Source organism: Salvelinus fontinalis, chromosome 35, assembly GCF_029448725.1.
Source record: "Salvelinus fontinalis isolate EN_2023a chromosome 35, ASM2944872v1, whole genome shotgun sequence".
NCBI lineage: Eukaryota > Metazoa > Chordata > Actinopteri > Salmoniformes > Salmonidae > Salvelinus > Salvelinus fontinalis.
The window spans coordinates 21,275,152-21,291,776 of NC_074699.1; the positions used below are offsets into that span (position 1 = coordinate 21,275,152).

General features: G+C 45.7%; 1 protein-coding gene across 5 annotated transcripts in view; it reads left to right on the forward strand.

Moving 5' to 3' along the window:
* The window catches only part of LOC129834538 (transcription factor 12-like), a 98,564-nt gene that overhangs the window by 43,119 nt on the left and 38,820 nt on the right, over positions 1-16,625 (forward strand). For all 5 annotated transcript variants that reach the window (XM_055899630.1, XM_055899627.1, XM_055899629.1 and 2 more), the window contains exon 6: positions 14,436-14,500. In XM_055899630.1, the coding sequence (XP_055755605.1) occupies positions 14,436-14,500 (65 nt within the window). The remainder of the gene's footprint in view (positions 1-14,435; positions 14,501-16,625) is intronic.

Sequence of the window (16,625 nt, forward strand, 5' to 3'; positions counted from 1 at the left end):
GTAGCAGAGTTGTAATGCTGAAGTACTGCACTGAGCTCTCTGTGACTCTGTGTTGCGTGAGTTGAGGTAGTCTGAGGTTTCACATGTCCTTTGATTCAGAGAAAGGGCAAGGCTAGGCAGTTTTACACAAACCATCAACAATGGCTTTTTTAGGTACAGCTTGGGATGACTCGCTATTCAGGGAGACCAGCATTGAGAACTTTTTACTGAGGTGATCCTCATTAAAGGGCCAATCCGGAGGTGCTACATACATTATATCCAAAATATTTACTCCAATGTTTGCAAACAAAGTTAATGTAAACAAAAACTGTATTGCTTTAAAACATGGTTAAAACTATCATTTTGATCTCATGGCTAGTCAGTCCTTGCCTCCATAGCTCTGTCTATGAATGTGAGAGTGGTTATATTTTTCAAGCCTCAGCTTGAACCATAACAAGTGGTGATGTGGCCATTGTTTGAACTCCGGATTGGCCCTTTAAAGTGTGATGAGATGCTATATTTCTACATGAGATACAGTGTGATGAGATGCTATATTTCTACATGAGATACAGTGTGATGAGATGCTATATTTCTACATGAGATACAGTGCTATAAAAAAGTATTTGCAGCTTTCTAATGTTCTTGTAACGGTTGTTCTCCTCCTCTTCGTCCGAAGAGGAGGAGTAGGGATTGGACCAAAGCGCAGCGTTGTTATATGACATACTGAAGTTTATTAAAGTAAGACGAAACACGAAACACTTTAACAGACTACAAAACAAATAAACGATGTAGACAGACCTGACTTGAGAACTTACAAACTACGAAGAACGCACGAACAGGAACAGACTACATATACGAAACGACAAACGAAACAGTCCCGTGTGGTAGACATACAGACACGGAAGACAACCACCCACAACAAACAATGTGAAACAACCTACCTATATATGGTTCTCAATCAGAGGAAAACGTAAACCACCTGCCTCTGATTGAGAGCCATACAAGGTCAATTAACACTGACACTTAACATAGAACAAACAACACAGACTGCCCACCCAGTTCACGTCCTGACCCACTAAACACAACTATACAAAAGGAAAACAAGGTCAGGAACGTGACAGTTCTCAACTTTTGCATATTTTTGATACTGAATATTATCAGATCTTCAACCAAAACCTAATATTAGATAAAGGGAACCTGAGTGAACAAATAATACAGCAATTACATACTTATTTCATTTCTTTCATAAACAAAGTAATGCAACACCCAATGCCCCTGTGTGAAAAATGAATGGCCCCTTACAGTCAATAACTGGTTGCGCCAACTTTAGCTGCAATGACTCCAACCAAACGCTTCCTGTAGTTGTTGATCAGTCTCTCACGTCGCTGTGGAGGAATTTTGGCCCCCTCTTCCATGCAGAACTGCTGTAACTCAGCAACGTTTGTGCGCTTTCAAGCATGAACTGCTCATTTCAAGTCCTGCCACAACATCTCAATTGGGACTAACTTGAAATGTGTTGCTTTTTAGCCATTTTCATATACTGTAGACTTGATTTTGTGTTTTGGATCATTGTCTTGCTGCATGACCCAGCTGCGCTTCAGTTTCAGCTCACAGATGGATGGCCTGACATTCTCCTGTAGAATTCTCTAATATAGACCAGAATTCATGGTTCCTCCTATTAAAGCAAGTCGTCCAGGTCCTATATTAGGTTTTGGTTGAAGATCTGATAACATTCAGTATAAAAAAATTGAGAAAATCAGAAAGGGGGCAAATACTTTTTCACGGCACTGTATTGTTGTCACTGTCCTTCTGAGTTTGCAGATGGATGCGCTGGCTGCGCTACAGTTGTTTCTTCAAGGAGTCTAGCAGGAATAATTGGCCTTGTCCCATAACCCAGACTGACAGTGTGACCACACACCATTCATAAACATCTGTGTTTAAGGCCTTGTTGGGATGAGTCAACCCAATTCAATTCATAGGACTTTATGAAATACAAGTCATGTTTAGAGTGCTGGGGCCAGTTGTGTGTCTGTGCCCTGTACTCCTACAGAGCCATGCAGGTGCACTACTCCGGCCCTCACACACTCCAGTCCACACACATACCACACACTCCACACACACCTGGCCCAGGGACCTCAGGTGGCAGCCTCCCCTAAAAATATCCTCCCCCATGGATCCGATTCATGCAGAGAAATGAATGTAGCAATTGAATCAATGTAATCGTGTTAGTTTTCAGACGTGCTCGTCCCAGGAGCAGGGCAGCACAATCCCCTCTCCTCCCAGGATACGTAGGGAATCCACAGTGTCATTACCCTGCCTGTGTAATATAATCCAACCTGCAGGGTTTGGCAAAGAGCACACACACACACACACACACACACACACACACACACACACACACACACACACACACACACACACACACACACACACACACACACACACACACACACACACACACACATACACACATACACACACACACACACACACGCACACATACACTTCCACTGAGCACACACCAACCCCCCCCCCCCCCCCCACACACTTCGTCCCTGTTCATCCATATTAAATCTTTCATTACACATATATTATTTTACTCATTGCTTCCCGTCCTAGCTCGGGGCGCTGTGGCTTAATGAGATATTAATCCTGTGTTTCAGCTGTAACATTTATATTTACCTGTGAACAGATCTGGTTCCATTCTCTTTGTCATTGTGTACTCACCTTTGTTATGTTTCATTAACTGTACATGATAGGTTGTCTTCTATATAAGTGATCATCCACCTACATGAGCTCTAACCTTGCATCTATCTGTTCTCTCTGTAGGTTTCATTTAGCCACAGAAACAGGGGAACTGGAGCAAACACTAAGTGCATGCTAAAACACTAAAAAGCATGAAATAGCGTAAACTCTGCCACACCTGACCTGTGATTCAATTAGAGCCCTCACAGAGAGCTGGCTGAATGTCTGTCAGAATGTCCCTTCTTTCCCCTGCCCAAGCTCAGCCTCCCCTCCTCCCCTCTCCTTCTATCCACCTCCTGTCCCTCTCCTTCTATCCCCTCCCCCTCTCCTTCTATCCCCCTCCTCCCCCTCTCCTTCTATCCCCTCCTCCCCCTCGCCTTCTATCCCCTCCCCCCTATCCTTCTATCTCCTCCCCCCTCTCCTTCTATCCCCCTCCCCCCCTCTCCTTCTATCCCCCTCCCTCCCCTCTCCTTCTATCCCCTCCTCCCCCTCTCCTTCTATCCCCTCCTCCCCTCTCCTTCTATCCCCTGTCCCTCTCCTTCTATCCCCCTCCTGTCCCTCTCCTTCTATCCCCTGTCCCTTTCCTTCTATCCCCCTCCTGTCCCTCTCCTTCTATCCCCCTCCTCCCCCTCTCCTTCTTTCCCCTCCTCCCCCCTCCTTCTATCCCCTCCCCCTCTCCTTCTATCCCCTGTCCCCCTCCTTCTATCCACCTCCTGTCCCTCTCCTTCTATCCCCTGTCCCTCTCCTTCTATCCCCCCCCTGTCCCTCTCCTTCTTTCCCCTCCTCCCCCTCTCCTTCTATCCCTCTCCTGTCCCTCTCCTTCTATCCACCTCCTGTCCCTCTCCTTCTATCTCCTCCCACCTCTCCTTCTATCCCACTCCTCCCCCTTTCCTTCTATCCCACTCCTACCCCTCTCCTTCTATCCCCCTCCTGTCCCGCTCCTTCTATCCCCTGTCCCTCTCCTTCTATCCCCCTCCTGTCCCTCTCCTTCTATCCCCTCCTCCCCTTTCCTTCTATCCACCTTCTGTCCCTCTCCTTCTATCCCCTCCCCCTATCCTTCTATCTCCTCCCACCTCTCCTTCTATCCCACTCCTCCCCTCTCCTTCTATCCCCTCCTCCCCTCTCCTTCTATCCACCTCCTGTCCCTCTCCTTCTATCCACCTCCTGTCCCTCTCCTTCTATCCCCTCCTCCCCTCTCCTTCTATCCACCTCCTGTCCCTCTCCTTCTATCCACCTCCTGTCCCTCTCCTTCTATCCCCTCCTCCCCTCTCCTTCTATCCACCTCCTGTCCCTCTCCTTCTATCCCCTCCTCCCCTCTCCTTCTATCCCCTCCTCCCCTTTCCTTCTATCCACCTTCTGTCCCTCTCCTTCTATCCCCTCCCCCTATCCTTCTATCTCCTCCCACCTCTCCTTCTATCCCACTCCTCCCCTCTCCTTCTATCCCCTCCTCCCCTCTCCTTCTATCCACCTCCTGTCCCTCTCCTTCTATCCACCTCCTGTCCCTCTCCTTCTATCCCCTCCTCCCCTCTCCTTCTATCCACCTCCTGTCCCTCTCCTTCTATCCACCTCCTGTCCCTCTCCTTCTATCCCCTCCTCCCCTCTCCTTCTATCCACCTCCTGTCCCTCTCCTTCTATCCCCTCCTCCCCTCTCCTTCTATCCCCTCCCCCTCTCCTTCTATCCCCCTCCTGTCCCTCTCCTTCTATCCCCTCCCCCCTATCCTTATATCCCCTCCTCCCCTCTCCTTCTATCCCCTCCTCCCCCTCTCCTTCTATCCCCTCCTCCCCTCTCCTTCTATCCCCTCCTCCCCTCTCCTTCTATCCCCTCCTCCCCTCTCCTTCTATCCACCTCCTGTCCCTCTCCTTCTATCCCCTCCCCCCTATCCTTCTATCTCCTCCCACCTCTCCTTCTATCCCACTCCTTCCCCTCTCCTTCTATCCCCCTCCTCCCACTCTCCTTCTATCCCCCTCCTCCAACTCTCCTTCTAACCCCCTCCTCTCCCTCTCCTTCTATCCATCTCCTCCCCCTCTCCTTCTATCCCCCTCCTCTCCCTCTCCTTCTAACCACCTCCTCCCCCTCTCCTTCTAACCACCTCCTCCCACTCTCCTTCTATTCCCCTCCTCCCCCTCTCCTTCTAACCACCTCCTCCCACTCTCCTTCTATTCCCCTCCTCCCCCTGTCCTTCTATCCACCTCTCTCAGCCCCTGTTGGAGCCCCCTGCTGCTGCCAGGGGAGATGAAGGTGGGGAATTAAATGCTTAGTCAACTCAGAGAATTTAACTGAGACCTCTTAAACGCCTACAACGCACTTTACACACACACACACACACACACACACACACACACACACACACACACACACACACACACACACACACACACACACACACACACACACACACACACACACACACACACACACACACACACACACACACACACACACACACACACACACACACATACATAATAAATACACACAGCTCTGAAATTATTATCAAAGGACTGGTCCCATTTGGCCACCCTCTGTATATGGCTGTTTAGTGTTTGGGTTGTTCTGTTGGACATTTGGGTCTCTGGGATTTCTGTGAAAGGGAATATGCCCAAAGTGCTTCGTGACTAAGAGCCGGATCAAACTTCCTGACCTGTGTTATCCTTCCTGGTCCTTCATCTCTGATCCTCTGATGTCTCATTGTTTAACAGTTGCCTGGCATCTAATAACAGCCGTCCACACACACACTTTGATGTGGCACACTGACTGTACTCTAATATCCATCCAGGGACAGGCAAGAATTCTTTCCCCTCCTTTTCCATGGCTTGTTAAATGTATTCTTGCTTTTCCCTCGATGCTCCTGTTGCCCGAACATGGCCGTCTCACATGTGCATGTCTGATAGGGGTGTGACTACGTGTGTGTTTTTGACCCTACTGTGGTGGTCTCCATCACAGCGTCAGTGTGAACCACGTGGTGGGAGAGGTTGTTAGGTAGCTCATGGCCCTCCTGCGCTGAGAGAATGGATGCGTGATTATGAAGTCATCAGCCATGAACCAGTAGGGCTGGGGAGGCGCCCCCCTTCTCGCGGGTCCTCGGGGTGCCATTGATTGGTGGCCATGTGTTTGTGCCCGATAGACTGTGAAATGGTGTATTGCAGCACGGCTGTGTTGCACCTGCGTCCCACCAAGGTGATTGATTGGTTTGGTCATGTGGAATGTTCCCATCTGGTCTGCAGTAATGCATGTTTTTTCCATCCTGTGAATAGCAAGCACTGGCTGGAGGATAGTGAGGCTCCGAAAACGGGAAAGGCCAAACTAAAACATTTCCCCCCTCCCCTTTTTTCTTTTTACCAACGCGGAAAAATCAAATAGACCAAGCTTCTCGTCTGATTATCCTGTGTGGTGGGGGTTGGGGGTATTTGGGATAAATACAATCAGGAAATCCACCTCTTATACACAGAGACAGACCACCAGGGGAATCAAATCCCTTCTGTCTCTAGGTAGTCAGAGGGGCAGTAGTACTTCATTTTGAATGGCATACTTCAAGGCTGAAAGCTGTGTGTTATAATGAAGGTCGTCTTTGATCCAGCTGAATATTTAAATCTCATGCTCCTCCCATCCTGAACTTGAGAGAGATGGAGGAAGCTTGTCTTTGCTATTAAAAGAGAGCCTTTTCATTTTGTCGAGCATGACTCACCTTAACAAGTCTGTTTCATTTTTCTCTACTTAGATTCCTCCTCGTTTGATTCTGATTATTCTTAATCCCGGCCCCTCTCTTTTAATTGATCTATTCATTCCACCTAATGACTAATTACATATCAGAGCGCATCAGCGAAGGCATTCATCATCGTAGAACGTAATAATCAATGACATTTCAACAAAGGAAAAAATAAATATGCAAAAGAACTCATTAACATTTGCGCTGGCTGTTTGAATAATGCTGCTGCTGACAAGGCTGTAATTAACAGAAATTGATGCTGAGCTCAGGGTGGGAAGAGAGAGTTGTTTCCCCAGAGCTTTATTGTGCGCCCAGTGTGGGCCTCTGCCTTGCTGGTATGTGGACTGGGCTGGCTGGGCTGTGGGCACTGACTGCTACATCAGAGAGGGAGGAGGTGCTGATGTACTACCCTTACCACCCTGCTGAACTCTCCACAACCCCAGCTCACAGCACAGCTTTTATTTACTGTCAAACACAACCTGGCGGAAACATTAAAAGCCTGCAACAGGATGGATGTACACAAACACTTGAGCGAAGGAAACAAAAGGCTCCATTTTAAAAGCCAGGGAAACCAGTGAGTGGGTGTGCTGCTTTGTTCACGGCTGTAATGTCACGCCTGCCAGTGGATTGTGTTTGGGAGCTACTGAGCATGCCCAATGCAGTGCTTTATGTCAAGGTTTCCAAAGAGACCAGAACTTTCCACTACAGGGTTAGTGTAGATATCAGGGTGGAAATGGAGCTGCTCTGTAGTACTTGGTCTAAAATCAATTTCCTATGTTTTACTTTCCCACTGTAGGTCCCTGAGACCCCCTGTATCTCTTTTCCTGTCGGCTTTCCTGTTTTTGTCATGAATATCAACAGAAAATGCAGCAAACACAATAAAGCTGTTTATGTTTGTTTTTTGGACAGTTGAAAGTGCTGATTGTAACAAGTTGAAGAAATTTCCTTTATTGCGTGTGTTAGCCCTGCCATATGGCTCAACATGGAACATTAACTTGACAGCGATAATGGATTGCGATGAGGTTCTTGGCTAGCACTCCTAACACAGGGACAGGAGCATGGGTGGGGCTACTTCACAGGCACAGCACACACTGGAAAGAAAGAGGGGGGAACAGATGTATGATCTGTTCATTTGGCTTTAGCATTACCCTCTATTTCCTCATGTTTACACACTGTTTTACCCACTTTATATGTATATACTGTATTCTAGTATATACTGTATTCTAGATGAATACAGTATATACTGTATTCATCCTATATAACTACTGCTGTACACACCTTTTCTATTCATATTCTGTCCATACTGTCTATACGCACCATTTATATATATACACTATATATGCTCAGTGACTTTCAACGTGACACCGTCACAGGATTTCTTCCCTGCTAGAGCTGCCCCAGTCAACTGTAAGTGCTGTTATTTTGAGGTGGAAATGTCTAGGAGCAACAACGGCTAAAGTGGTAGGTCACACAAGCTCACAGAATGGGACTGCTGAGTGCTGAAGCGTGTAGTGAGTAGAACTCGTCTGTCCTCGGTTGCAACACTCACTACCGAGTTCCAAACTGCCTTTGGAAGCAACATCAGTACAATAACTGTTCATGGGGAGCTTCATGAAATGGTTTTCCATTGCAGAGCAGCCACACACAAGCCTAAGATTACCATGCACAATGCTAAGCGTCTGCTGGAATGGTGTAAACCTCCCCGCCGTTGGAATCTGGAGCAGTGGAAACACATTCTCTGGAGTGATGAATCACGCTTTAGTATCTGGCAGTCCTACGGACGAATGGGTTTACTGGATGCCAGGATAACTCTACCTGCCAGATGCATAGTGCCAACTGTAAAGTTTGGTGGTGGAGGAATAATGGTCTGGGGCTGTTTTTCATGGTTCAGGCTCCTTAGTTCCAGTGAAGGGAAATCTACAGTAAACAATGACATTCTAGACGATTCTGTTCTTCCAACTTTGTGGCAATAGTTTGGGGAAGGACCTTTCCCGTTTCAGCATGACAATGCCCCTGTGCACAAAGCGAGGTCCATTCAGAAATGGTTTGTCGAGATTGGTGTGGACGAACTTGACCGGCCTGCACAGAGCTCTGACCTCAACCCCATCAAACACCTTTGGAATGAATTGGAACGCCAACTCTGAGCCAGAACTAATAGCCTCAACATCAGTAACCGACCTCACTAATGCTCTTGTGGCATTAGTGGCGAATGTTCCAACATCTAGTGGAAAGCCTTCCCAGAAGAGTGAAGGCTGTTATAGCAGCAAAGGGGGCCACCAACTATATATTAATGCCCATGATTTTGGAATGAGATGTTCGACGAGCAGGTGTCCACATACTTTTGGTCATGTAGTGTATATACACTGAGTGTACAACCTGCTCTTTCAATGACATAGACTGACCAGGTGATTCCAGGTGAAAGGTATGGTCCCTTATTGATGTAATTTGTTAAATCCATCTTCAATTCAGTGTAGATGAAGGGGAGGAGACAAGGTAAAGAAGGATTTTTAAGCCTTGAGACAATTGAGACATGGATTGTGTTTGTGTGCCATTCAGAGGCTGAATGGGCGAGACAAAATATTTAAGTGCCTTGAACAGGGTATGGTAGTCGGTGCCAGGCACACCTGTTTGAGTATGTCTAGAACTGCAACGCTGCTAGGTTTTTCAAGCTACACAGTTTCCCGCGTGTATCAAGAATGGTCTACCACCCAAAGTACATCCAGCCAACTTGACACAACTGTGGGAAGCATTATGGTCAACACAAGCCAGCATTCCTGTGGAATGCTTTTGACAGCTTGTAGAGTCCATGCCCCAATGAATTGAGGCTGTTCTGAGGGCAAAAGGGGGTCTGCAACTCAATATTAGGAAGGTGTTCCTAATGTTTTGTACACTCAGTGTATATATATTTATATTTATGTTCTGATATAGCTCGTTCTGATATTTACTTTTTGATTATGTGTGTTTTGTTGCGAGGTATTACTGCACTGTTGGAGCTAGAAACATAAGCATTTCGCTGCACCTGCGATAACATTTGCCAATCTGTGTACACAACCTATAAACTTTGATTTGATTCAGTGTTGTGTGTTTGTTTTATTTGGTCCGTTCGTACCGAGGCCCTCGGTAGGAATGCATCTGAGATGCTGTATAGCGGAGGGAGCAGAGCAGAGCTCACTAATTGGCTGTTTTTGTGGCTGGGGTTTTGAATTGATCCCTAGAGATGCTTAGATCACTACCTCCCAGAGTATCAAAACAAGGCGCACTGCACAGCACCTCCATGCTCCAATCAATAGGGAGCCATACTGTGAATGACTCCGCACAACACCTTCATTCTGAGGTCTCTGAGCTGCATCCCAATTTCATTTCAATATTTCATGTTGCAGATGCTGTTTATACCTCACTCACTCATTATACCCTGTCTAAGCAAGTCATTCAGTTCAGTAAGGTTGAATTGTAGGTTGGAGGGCAAATCAATGTCTCCACTGCTGCACACTAGCATAGACATATCTGTTCTATTTTTGGTATTGATGGTAACTGTTCAACATAATTATTCGCAACACATCTATTGCATTGCATTCAATGTCAAAACTGTTTTAAATTTTAAGCAATTTTAAGCATAATCAATGGCCATTCAAAATGCCACATGTATATTGTGATACGTATACATTCAGACAGTGTTAGTCATATGCCAGAATTAAATGAAGCCTTTTTCCGTTCAAATTGATTTTCGTATTGAGCCGGTGTCATCAGTGCTATTGATTTGGCTAGGAGCCACAGTATTATCCAAGGTGTCTGTCCCAGTGGACTTCATTTATATTTAGATCATCTGCTGTGATGCCTGTAATTAAGCCGGTTTATTCTTGTTGTTTTTGCATCATGTGTCTGGGGGATTGCGTCTGCGCCGGTGTCAACACTGTTCTTGATGGACACCTGGACAGCCCGGGCTTCTTCCTCGCTAGCAGAATGATGAATTTACTTAGCATCCCATCCATCAACACACACTGTAGTCTTAAGGAAGTACAAAAATGTATTAAAAAAAATACAAAATACAAACTGTCACAGACAAGAATCAAAAAAGGAAACAGAATATTGCTTTCTGTAGACCGACTGCACCTGCTCAGAACAAATATTGTAATAATGATATTAGCGCTGCTGTTGTGAATGCCAGGCTGGCTGTGATAGGACAGGCCTGCTTGGGGAGATAATAAACAGCATGGCTAATGCCCTGGAAAGTGTCAGGCCTGCGACTCCTCTGGTGAAATTGGTCTCTTGTTCTCATGGTTTTCGTTGCTCTTTTCGCTCACAACGTTAGTGGGCTTTGATGGATGAGGTCTTGTTTGAGACTTCAGTGCTTTGTAAAGGAGAATTAAGATTTAATGGCTCGAGTCATGTTCTGGCTCTGTAAATATAGGTTATTACGGGGACCTATTCTCCTCAGATTGAGTTATGTCTGCTAGAGACAGAGGAGAGCGCTGTGTTGTGATGAGGGTGTATTTGTTGGGCTAATTTGGGTGCTCGCTCAGCTCTAGAAGAAAAACCTAAGTGCCAATCTGTTCCACCTGATTTATCATCACTTGTTCTTCACTGCTTCAGCATCTTGAATACACATCCACCAGACCTGTGATCAACTTCTCCATCACTTCACATGATTAGTGGTTTAAAAAACGTTGAGTGATACCCTTGAAAGTACCTATTAGCTGTAAATATCTATTCATTCTGATGTTTTGCTGGATTAACTTTCATGGCAAGACAGCCAGGCCATAAATAGTGTAGGTGCTCTGTGATGGAACGCTATCCATTCTACCTTTTACTTTTCTGTTAGACGTCTTGTGTTAAAGTATTGTAGAAAACTTCCTTTGGTTTTCCTTGAGCCAAGTTTTCTTCAACCAAGTTTCTAAATGGCTGAGTTAGCAGTCTCGGCGGTAGCAGCAGCAGTGCCCTCTACAATCAAAGCACAGTGATCCTGCCCTGACTCTCTGCCTCCCCTCAGCCACTGGCATGTGAGAGTCTCTCTCCCAGGTCTTGTACTGTGTCCTCGACCAACACATCACACTCCACATGCGCTCTGCTCTTAAGTGTGATGATTTGGCTCCATTAATCATCCCAGTCAGAGGGTTTCTATAATGTATGATGTGTCCTATTACGGAGGGGAAGTGCCTGCTGGTGGCTTCCAGGGACACAGGCAGGGGGAGACAGAGGGGAGTGCTGGGCCAGGCAGGTTATTGATCACAGAGCCCCTCTAGCCTGTCACTCCTCTAGCAGTGCTAAGGAGAGATGGAGGATGTGATTAGATAAAAACGGGGTTAGAGGAGCATCCGCATCAGGCAGGCATCAAGGCAGGTGAGCTGAGCCCAGAACCTTGTTAATCAGTGACCTCTACACCAGATCCTGAAGTTCATCTCTAGCCACGCTCCCACTTGGCCCTTCCCTTGCCACTGCCCCCTGCATCCTTCTCCTCCTAGTGACTCATTTGGCTCATGGATGAGAGAGAGAGGGGTGTGGAGGGTGAGTGAGGGTTGGGGTGGGTGGGCGACGGGGGTGGTGCAGTGGCCTCACAGCTGCGCTAGCTGGCACCGGTTCCTCAAACATCAGCGTCGCAGCCAGCAGCCTGCTTGGCACAAACACTCGCCAGTAACACTTAAACAAATTGCAATTGCAATAGCTGGGCTGTCTTACATTGTTGATTTTTGACATTCTAAGAGACTTTTTCTCCCCCATATTCCTTTTTGGAGGCTTTCATCATGTAGATGACTGTATGTTATGAGCGAGCCCCCATTGGTTTCTAATCTTTGTGTTTGTGTGTTGAGTACCTATGGATCCGCCGGTCTTCTACAGAAGCTTCTCTTTGACACTGTTCTTTCTTTCAAACTGGAACATTGCTGAAAGGTTTCTACATTATCCACTAAAAGGTTTCTACATTATCCACTGAAAGCTTTCTACATTATCCACTAAAAGGTTTCTACATTACCCACTGAAAGGTTTCTACATTATCTACTAAAAGGTTTCTACATTATCCACTGAAAGCTTTCTACATTATCCACTAAAAGGTTTCTACATTACCCACTGAAAGGTTTCGACATTGTCCACTGAAAGCATTTGTTGCCTATGAGAATGTACAACCTCACCCCCAAAATATACTTTGTGTCATTATATTTCAAAAATGTTCAACAGTTCAAATTTTTGTATATAATATTTAGCATTTGAATAGAGATTCATAGATGTGTTTTGGGGTTTTCCTTTTGATGTACAGACTATAGTATTTTGTCATGTCCTCCCCCCTAAAAATAAAACACAGGCTGGTGATTTCTATACAGTGTAGTAGCACACATCTTATACACCTCATATATATATATATATATATATATATATATATATATATATATATACACCTCAAAATAGATGTATTGTTATTATCCTCTGTATCTACACATGTAGCTGTGGTAAACACAGTGTTGTGCTGGTAAGTGCAGTGATATGAGAATGGGAACATCTCTTTGTTTACCATTGCTGCACTCTTAGCGCTGTGTGATCATGCGTGGCGGCACGCTAAACAGTTAAATGCCTGTTTACCGTTGGGTTCCTCAGGGATGTTTTCCCCTCGGTTTGCAGCGTTGTTGACTGTGCCCAGGTCCCTGGGCATGTTACAACGCTTGGTTTGGCCGGGTCGTGCTCCAGAGGTTCAGGGGAGCTGCCTGGCCGCTAGCTAGCTACCTCTCTCCCTGGTAGGTAGGTAGGTAGGTAGGTAGGTAGGTAGGTAGGTAGAAGGGTAGGTAGGTAGGTAGATAGGTAGATAGGTAGATAGGTAGATAGGTAGGTAGGTAGGTAGGTAGGTAGGTAGGTAGGTAGGTAGGTCCAGACCTGGAGAGAGAGTTTTCCTGAGCATGACTTCCTGCTTTGCTGGGGTTAACACTCAGCCATCAATTATTCACGGGGGATAGAGAGTGTGTGACAAAACACATGCTGGGGATGAATATTTCACTGTGGGCACGAGCATCTCCTCACAGGGGAGAGACAGGGCGACTAAGTGATACTGATGGAGACCAAACCACGCTGAGGTGCAGCTCCGGAAATGTCAGAAAAAAACAGGTATAACCTTTTTAGTCAGCCAAGACAGATGTTCTGTCCCTCTGCGGTGGCTCAGGGTATGTAGTTAACCCACAACTAAATGCTCCTTCCTTTGCGAGAGAGCTAACCCAGAAATGTTATATCATATCAAATGAGTTGTGTTGCTACTGAAAGGGAAGCAGCGTTGTCAGTTAAACCACCTTACCTGATTTCGGCAGCTTCCTCTCTAGCTCTCTGGAGACAGTGTGCAGTTGCAGTACGACTGTGCCCCGCAGCAATACTCAGAGATGTGAATCCTCCAACATGTGCCTCTGTTCACCTGGGCATGCCAGTATGATGTTCTGTTCAGTCAGAGCGTAACAGAATCACCTGGCTATGCAAGTTTTAAACTCACTAGAATATCTACCTTTTCCCCAGAGTAAACCCAATGTTGTTCCAGTGCTGCGTCTGGTGCTTGCAATGTTTGAAAGTCTGACAAAAATAATGTACGATGTTGTTAAAGTTGTTTATCATTTCCTTGTAGGAACCTCTTGTTTTTTCTGCCGGGGTAAAAGTGCTGAGTTTAGTATATTGTGAGGAGCATGATTCATGTGCGTTGTGCGTTGTGTGTTTTATTTGTTTTCCTGACGGCTGCCGGGAAGCGTCTCTCTCAGGAGGAGTGCTGCACACCAAACGTGAGACACTGATGGAGCAACTCTGTCTAGGAGGATCTCTTATAACTTAAGGAATACGTATTCTACATAACATTTTGTACAGATCTGCATTATGATATGTGGGTTATGTTCTAATGTGTGGCCTAATATGTGACCTGTATAAGTGTGAAAGTGAGTTAGGATATTACCTTGTTATTTCAAGACACAATGAATAAGAAACATGATTTCTAGACCATAATGTGGTGTCAATGGTTTTTGTATAAAAATAGTTTTCTCTGTGTCTCCACAGGTAAATCAGCAGAGAGGGCTCAATTTCCAGCCTATGGGAGAGAGCCTGGCGTGTCTGGCTGCCAGGTAAGTTTGATATCCGCTATTTACTGCTAAAAAGTAAGAAAATGTATGCACTCACTACAGTAAGTCGCTCTGGATAAGCGCATCTGCTAAATGACTATAATGTAAATATAGTGTGGTGAACTCTGCTTATTAACTTCTCTTTGTTTGGGCATTCTCAATGCATTGTTAAAACTAATTGGCGTGTCCAGCTCATCAGATAAAATGCCTTTGTTGGTAGTATAATTAGAGTGAAAAGGAATGTTTGCACCGGAGATGGTTTATAAAGCGAACAAGAAAGCTCATGAGAATATTCTGAGGTGTGGAGGCTTAGAGATAATGAGTGAGTGATTACAGTGGAGCTGCCTGGGCTGAGGAGTTTCTCCGTGCCCTGTGTAGTCTAGCAGGGTCAAGCAGGGGCAGCCCAAAACCACAGAGAAACACCACTTTCAGCACCTCCATTAAGCCAGGGTCAGTGAGCACAGCCAAGCTCAGCCCAGATCCCCTCTCACAGCCACACAGATGTTCAACACAAAGGCCTGATTGTGTGCACAAGCCACAGCTCTCTCTCTCTCTCTCTCTCTCTCTCTCTCTCTCTCTCTCTCTCTCTCTCTCTCTCTCTCTCTCTCTCGGTCTGACGTCAATGAGGAGAGCTCTCATATTCTCTCTCTCTCTCCTCCTCTTTCTCTCCCTCGTTCATGCTTCTCTCTGTTCTCCTCTTTCGCTCTCACTCACTGTTTTTCGGTCTCTTCCCACTCTATCTCGAGTATCTCTGTATTTATTTTCCCTCTGCCCTGGCTGTGAGACCAGTAAGAGAAGCCACAGAAAATGGCTTCCGTCAGGGTCTGCTCCACCCTCCCCTCCACTGTTCCCAGTACTGAGCATTTATATTCCACATTATGGTCAATGATATTGGGATTAGGGGTTTGTGAGTCTGGACTTTAAGATTAGGTTTAGGGCTACATCTGAAAGATGTCTTTAAAAGATAGAGCCCACCTCTTTGGGCTTAACCCAAAGATCAAGGGAGCCTCTGACCTCATTGACTCACTTGTTAACCCATTCATTTAACCCAAAGCTAATCATGTGCCAGAGTAGTACCCTTCACCTCTCTATCCCCTCACTGTACACACTGTACACATTACTACTAACAACTATGTGGTCATACAGAGGTCTGTGCTTCCAGTCAGACGGAGTGAAAATATAGCTGATGTGAGTTGAAAGCTCGTTTACTCATTCATAAAAGAGCTTTTGGAGATGGAATGCCAGTTCAGACATTTTGTGTGGGAACTGGGGAATTGATGCAGGCCTCCAGCTGCTGAGATCTGAGGCTGGCAGAGATTCAGTTTGTCTGGTCCTAGAAAAAAAACAGGAAGACCAAAAAAGTAATTTCATTCTTTAGAGAATGTAGGAAGAATGCTGGCTGGAAAAGACGTTATTAATATTGTGCATGGCTCCACCGCTGAATCTTGCCCAGCCGAATCACGCATGAGCAAAGCATCTCAGGTGCAAAGATTATCAGACATTGTTTATCTTTTAATGAGCAGCCTGAATGTTCACAACCTCCATATGCTGGAGATTTCATAATCCATCCACACTAACCTAATAAAAGGTAACATTGTATTTTCTTCTCGGAGGACCAAGAATGGAAATTCGAAACACACAAACAATCTATCAAGAGGTTGGTTTTTGGAAACTCCTGTAATAGCGCCAGATATCTGCCAAACAGACCATCAGTTGTGGGCTTGTCAAGTCTAAGCAAATTGCCTCGCTCAGCAACGGATTATTGCATCATTTGAACGTGATGAAGAACTCCCCATGTCTTATTGGGTTAGATATTCAGAGTGTTGTAGCCAGCTGTGGCCCCTTATTCCACTGTTCCTTTTTTACACAGAACATGTCAGTCTCACCATAATACACCCGTGTTTTAAACCTTCTGGCTTCATCTTTTTGGACAGTTGTTATCTGCACACCAGTAAATGAAAAAGAGCCCAATGTATCCACTCATTGTCTTTGTGGTATGGTAAGGTGTTATTCTGCCTTGATCATAATAGCAGGAAATCTGATTTAATTGAAGGCCTTCAGCATATCATCCCTCTCTCTCTCTCACTGGGAGTGCGGGCATACTGTTCTGTGTGTGCCCATGTTGAGT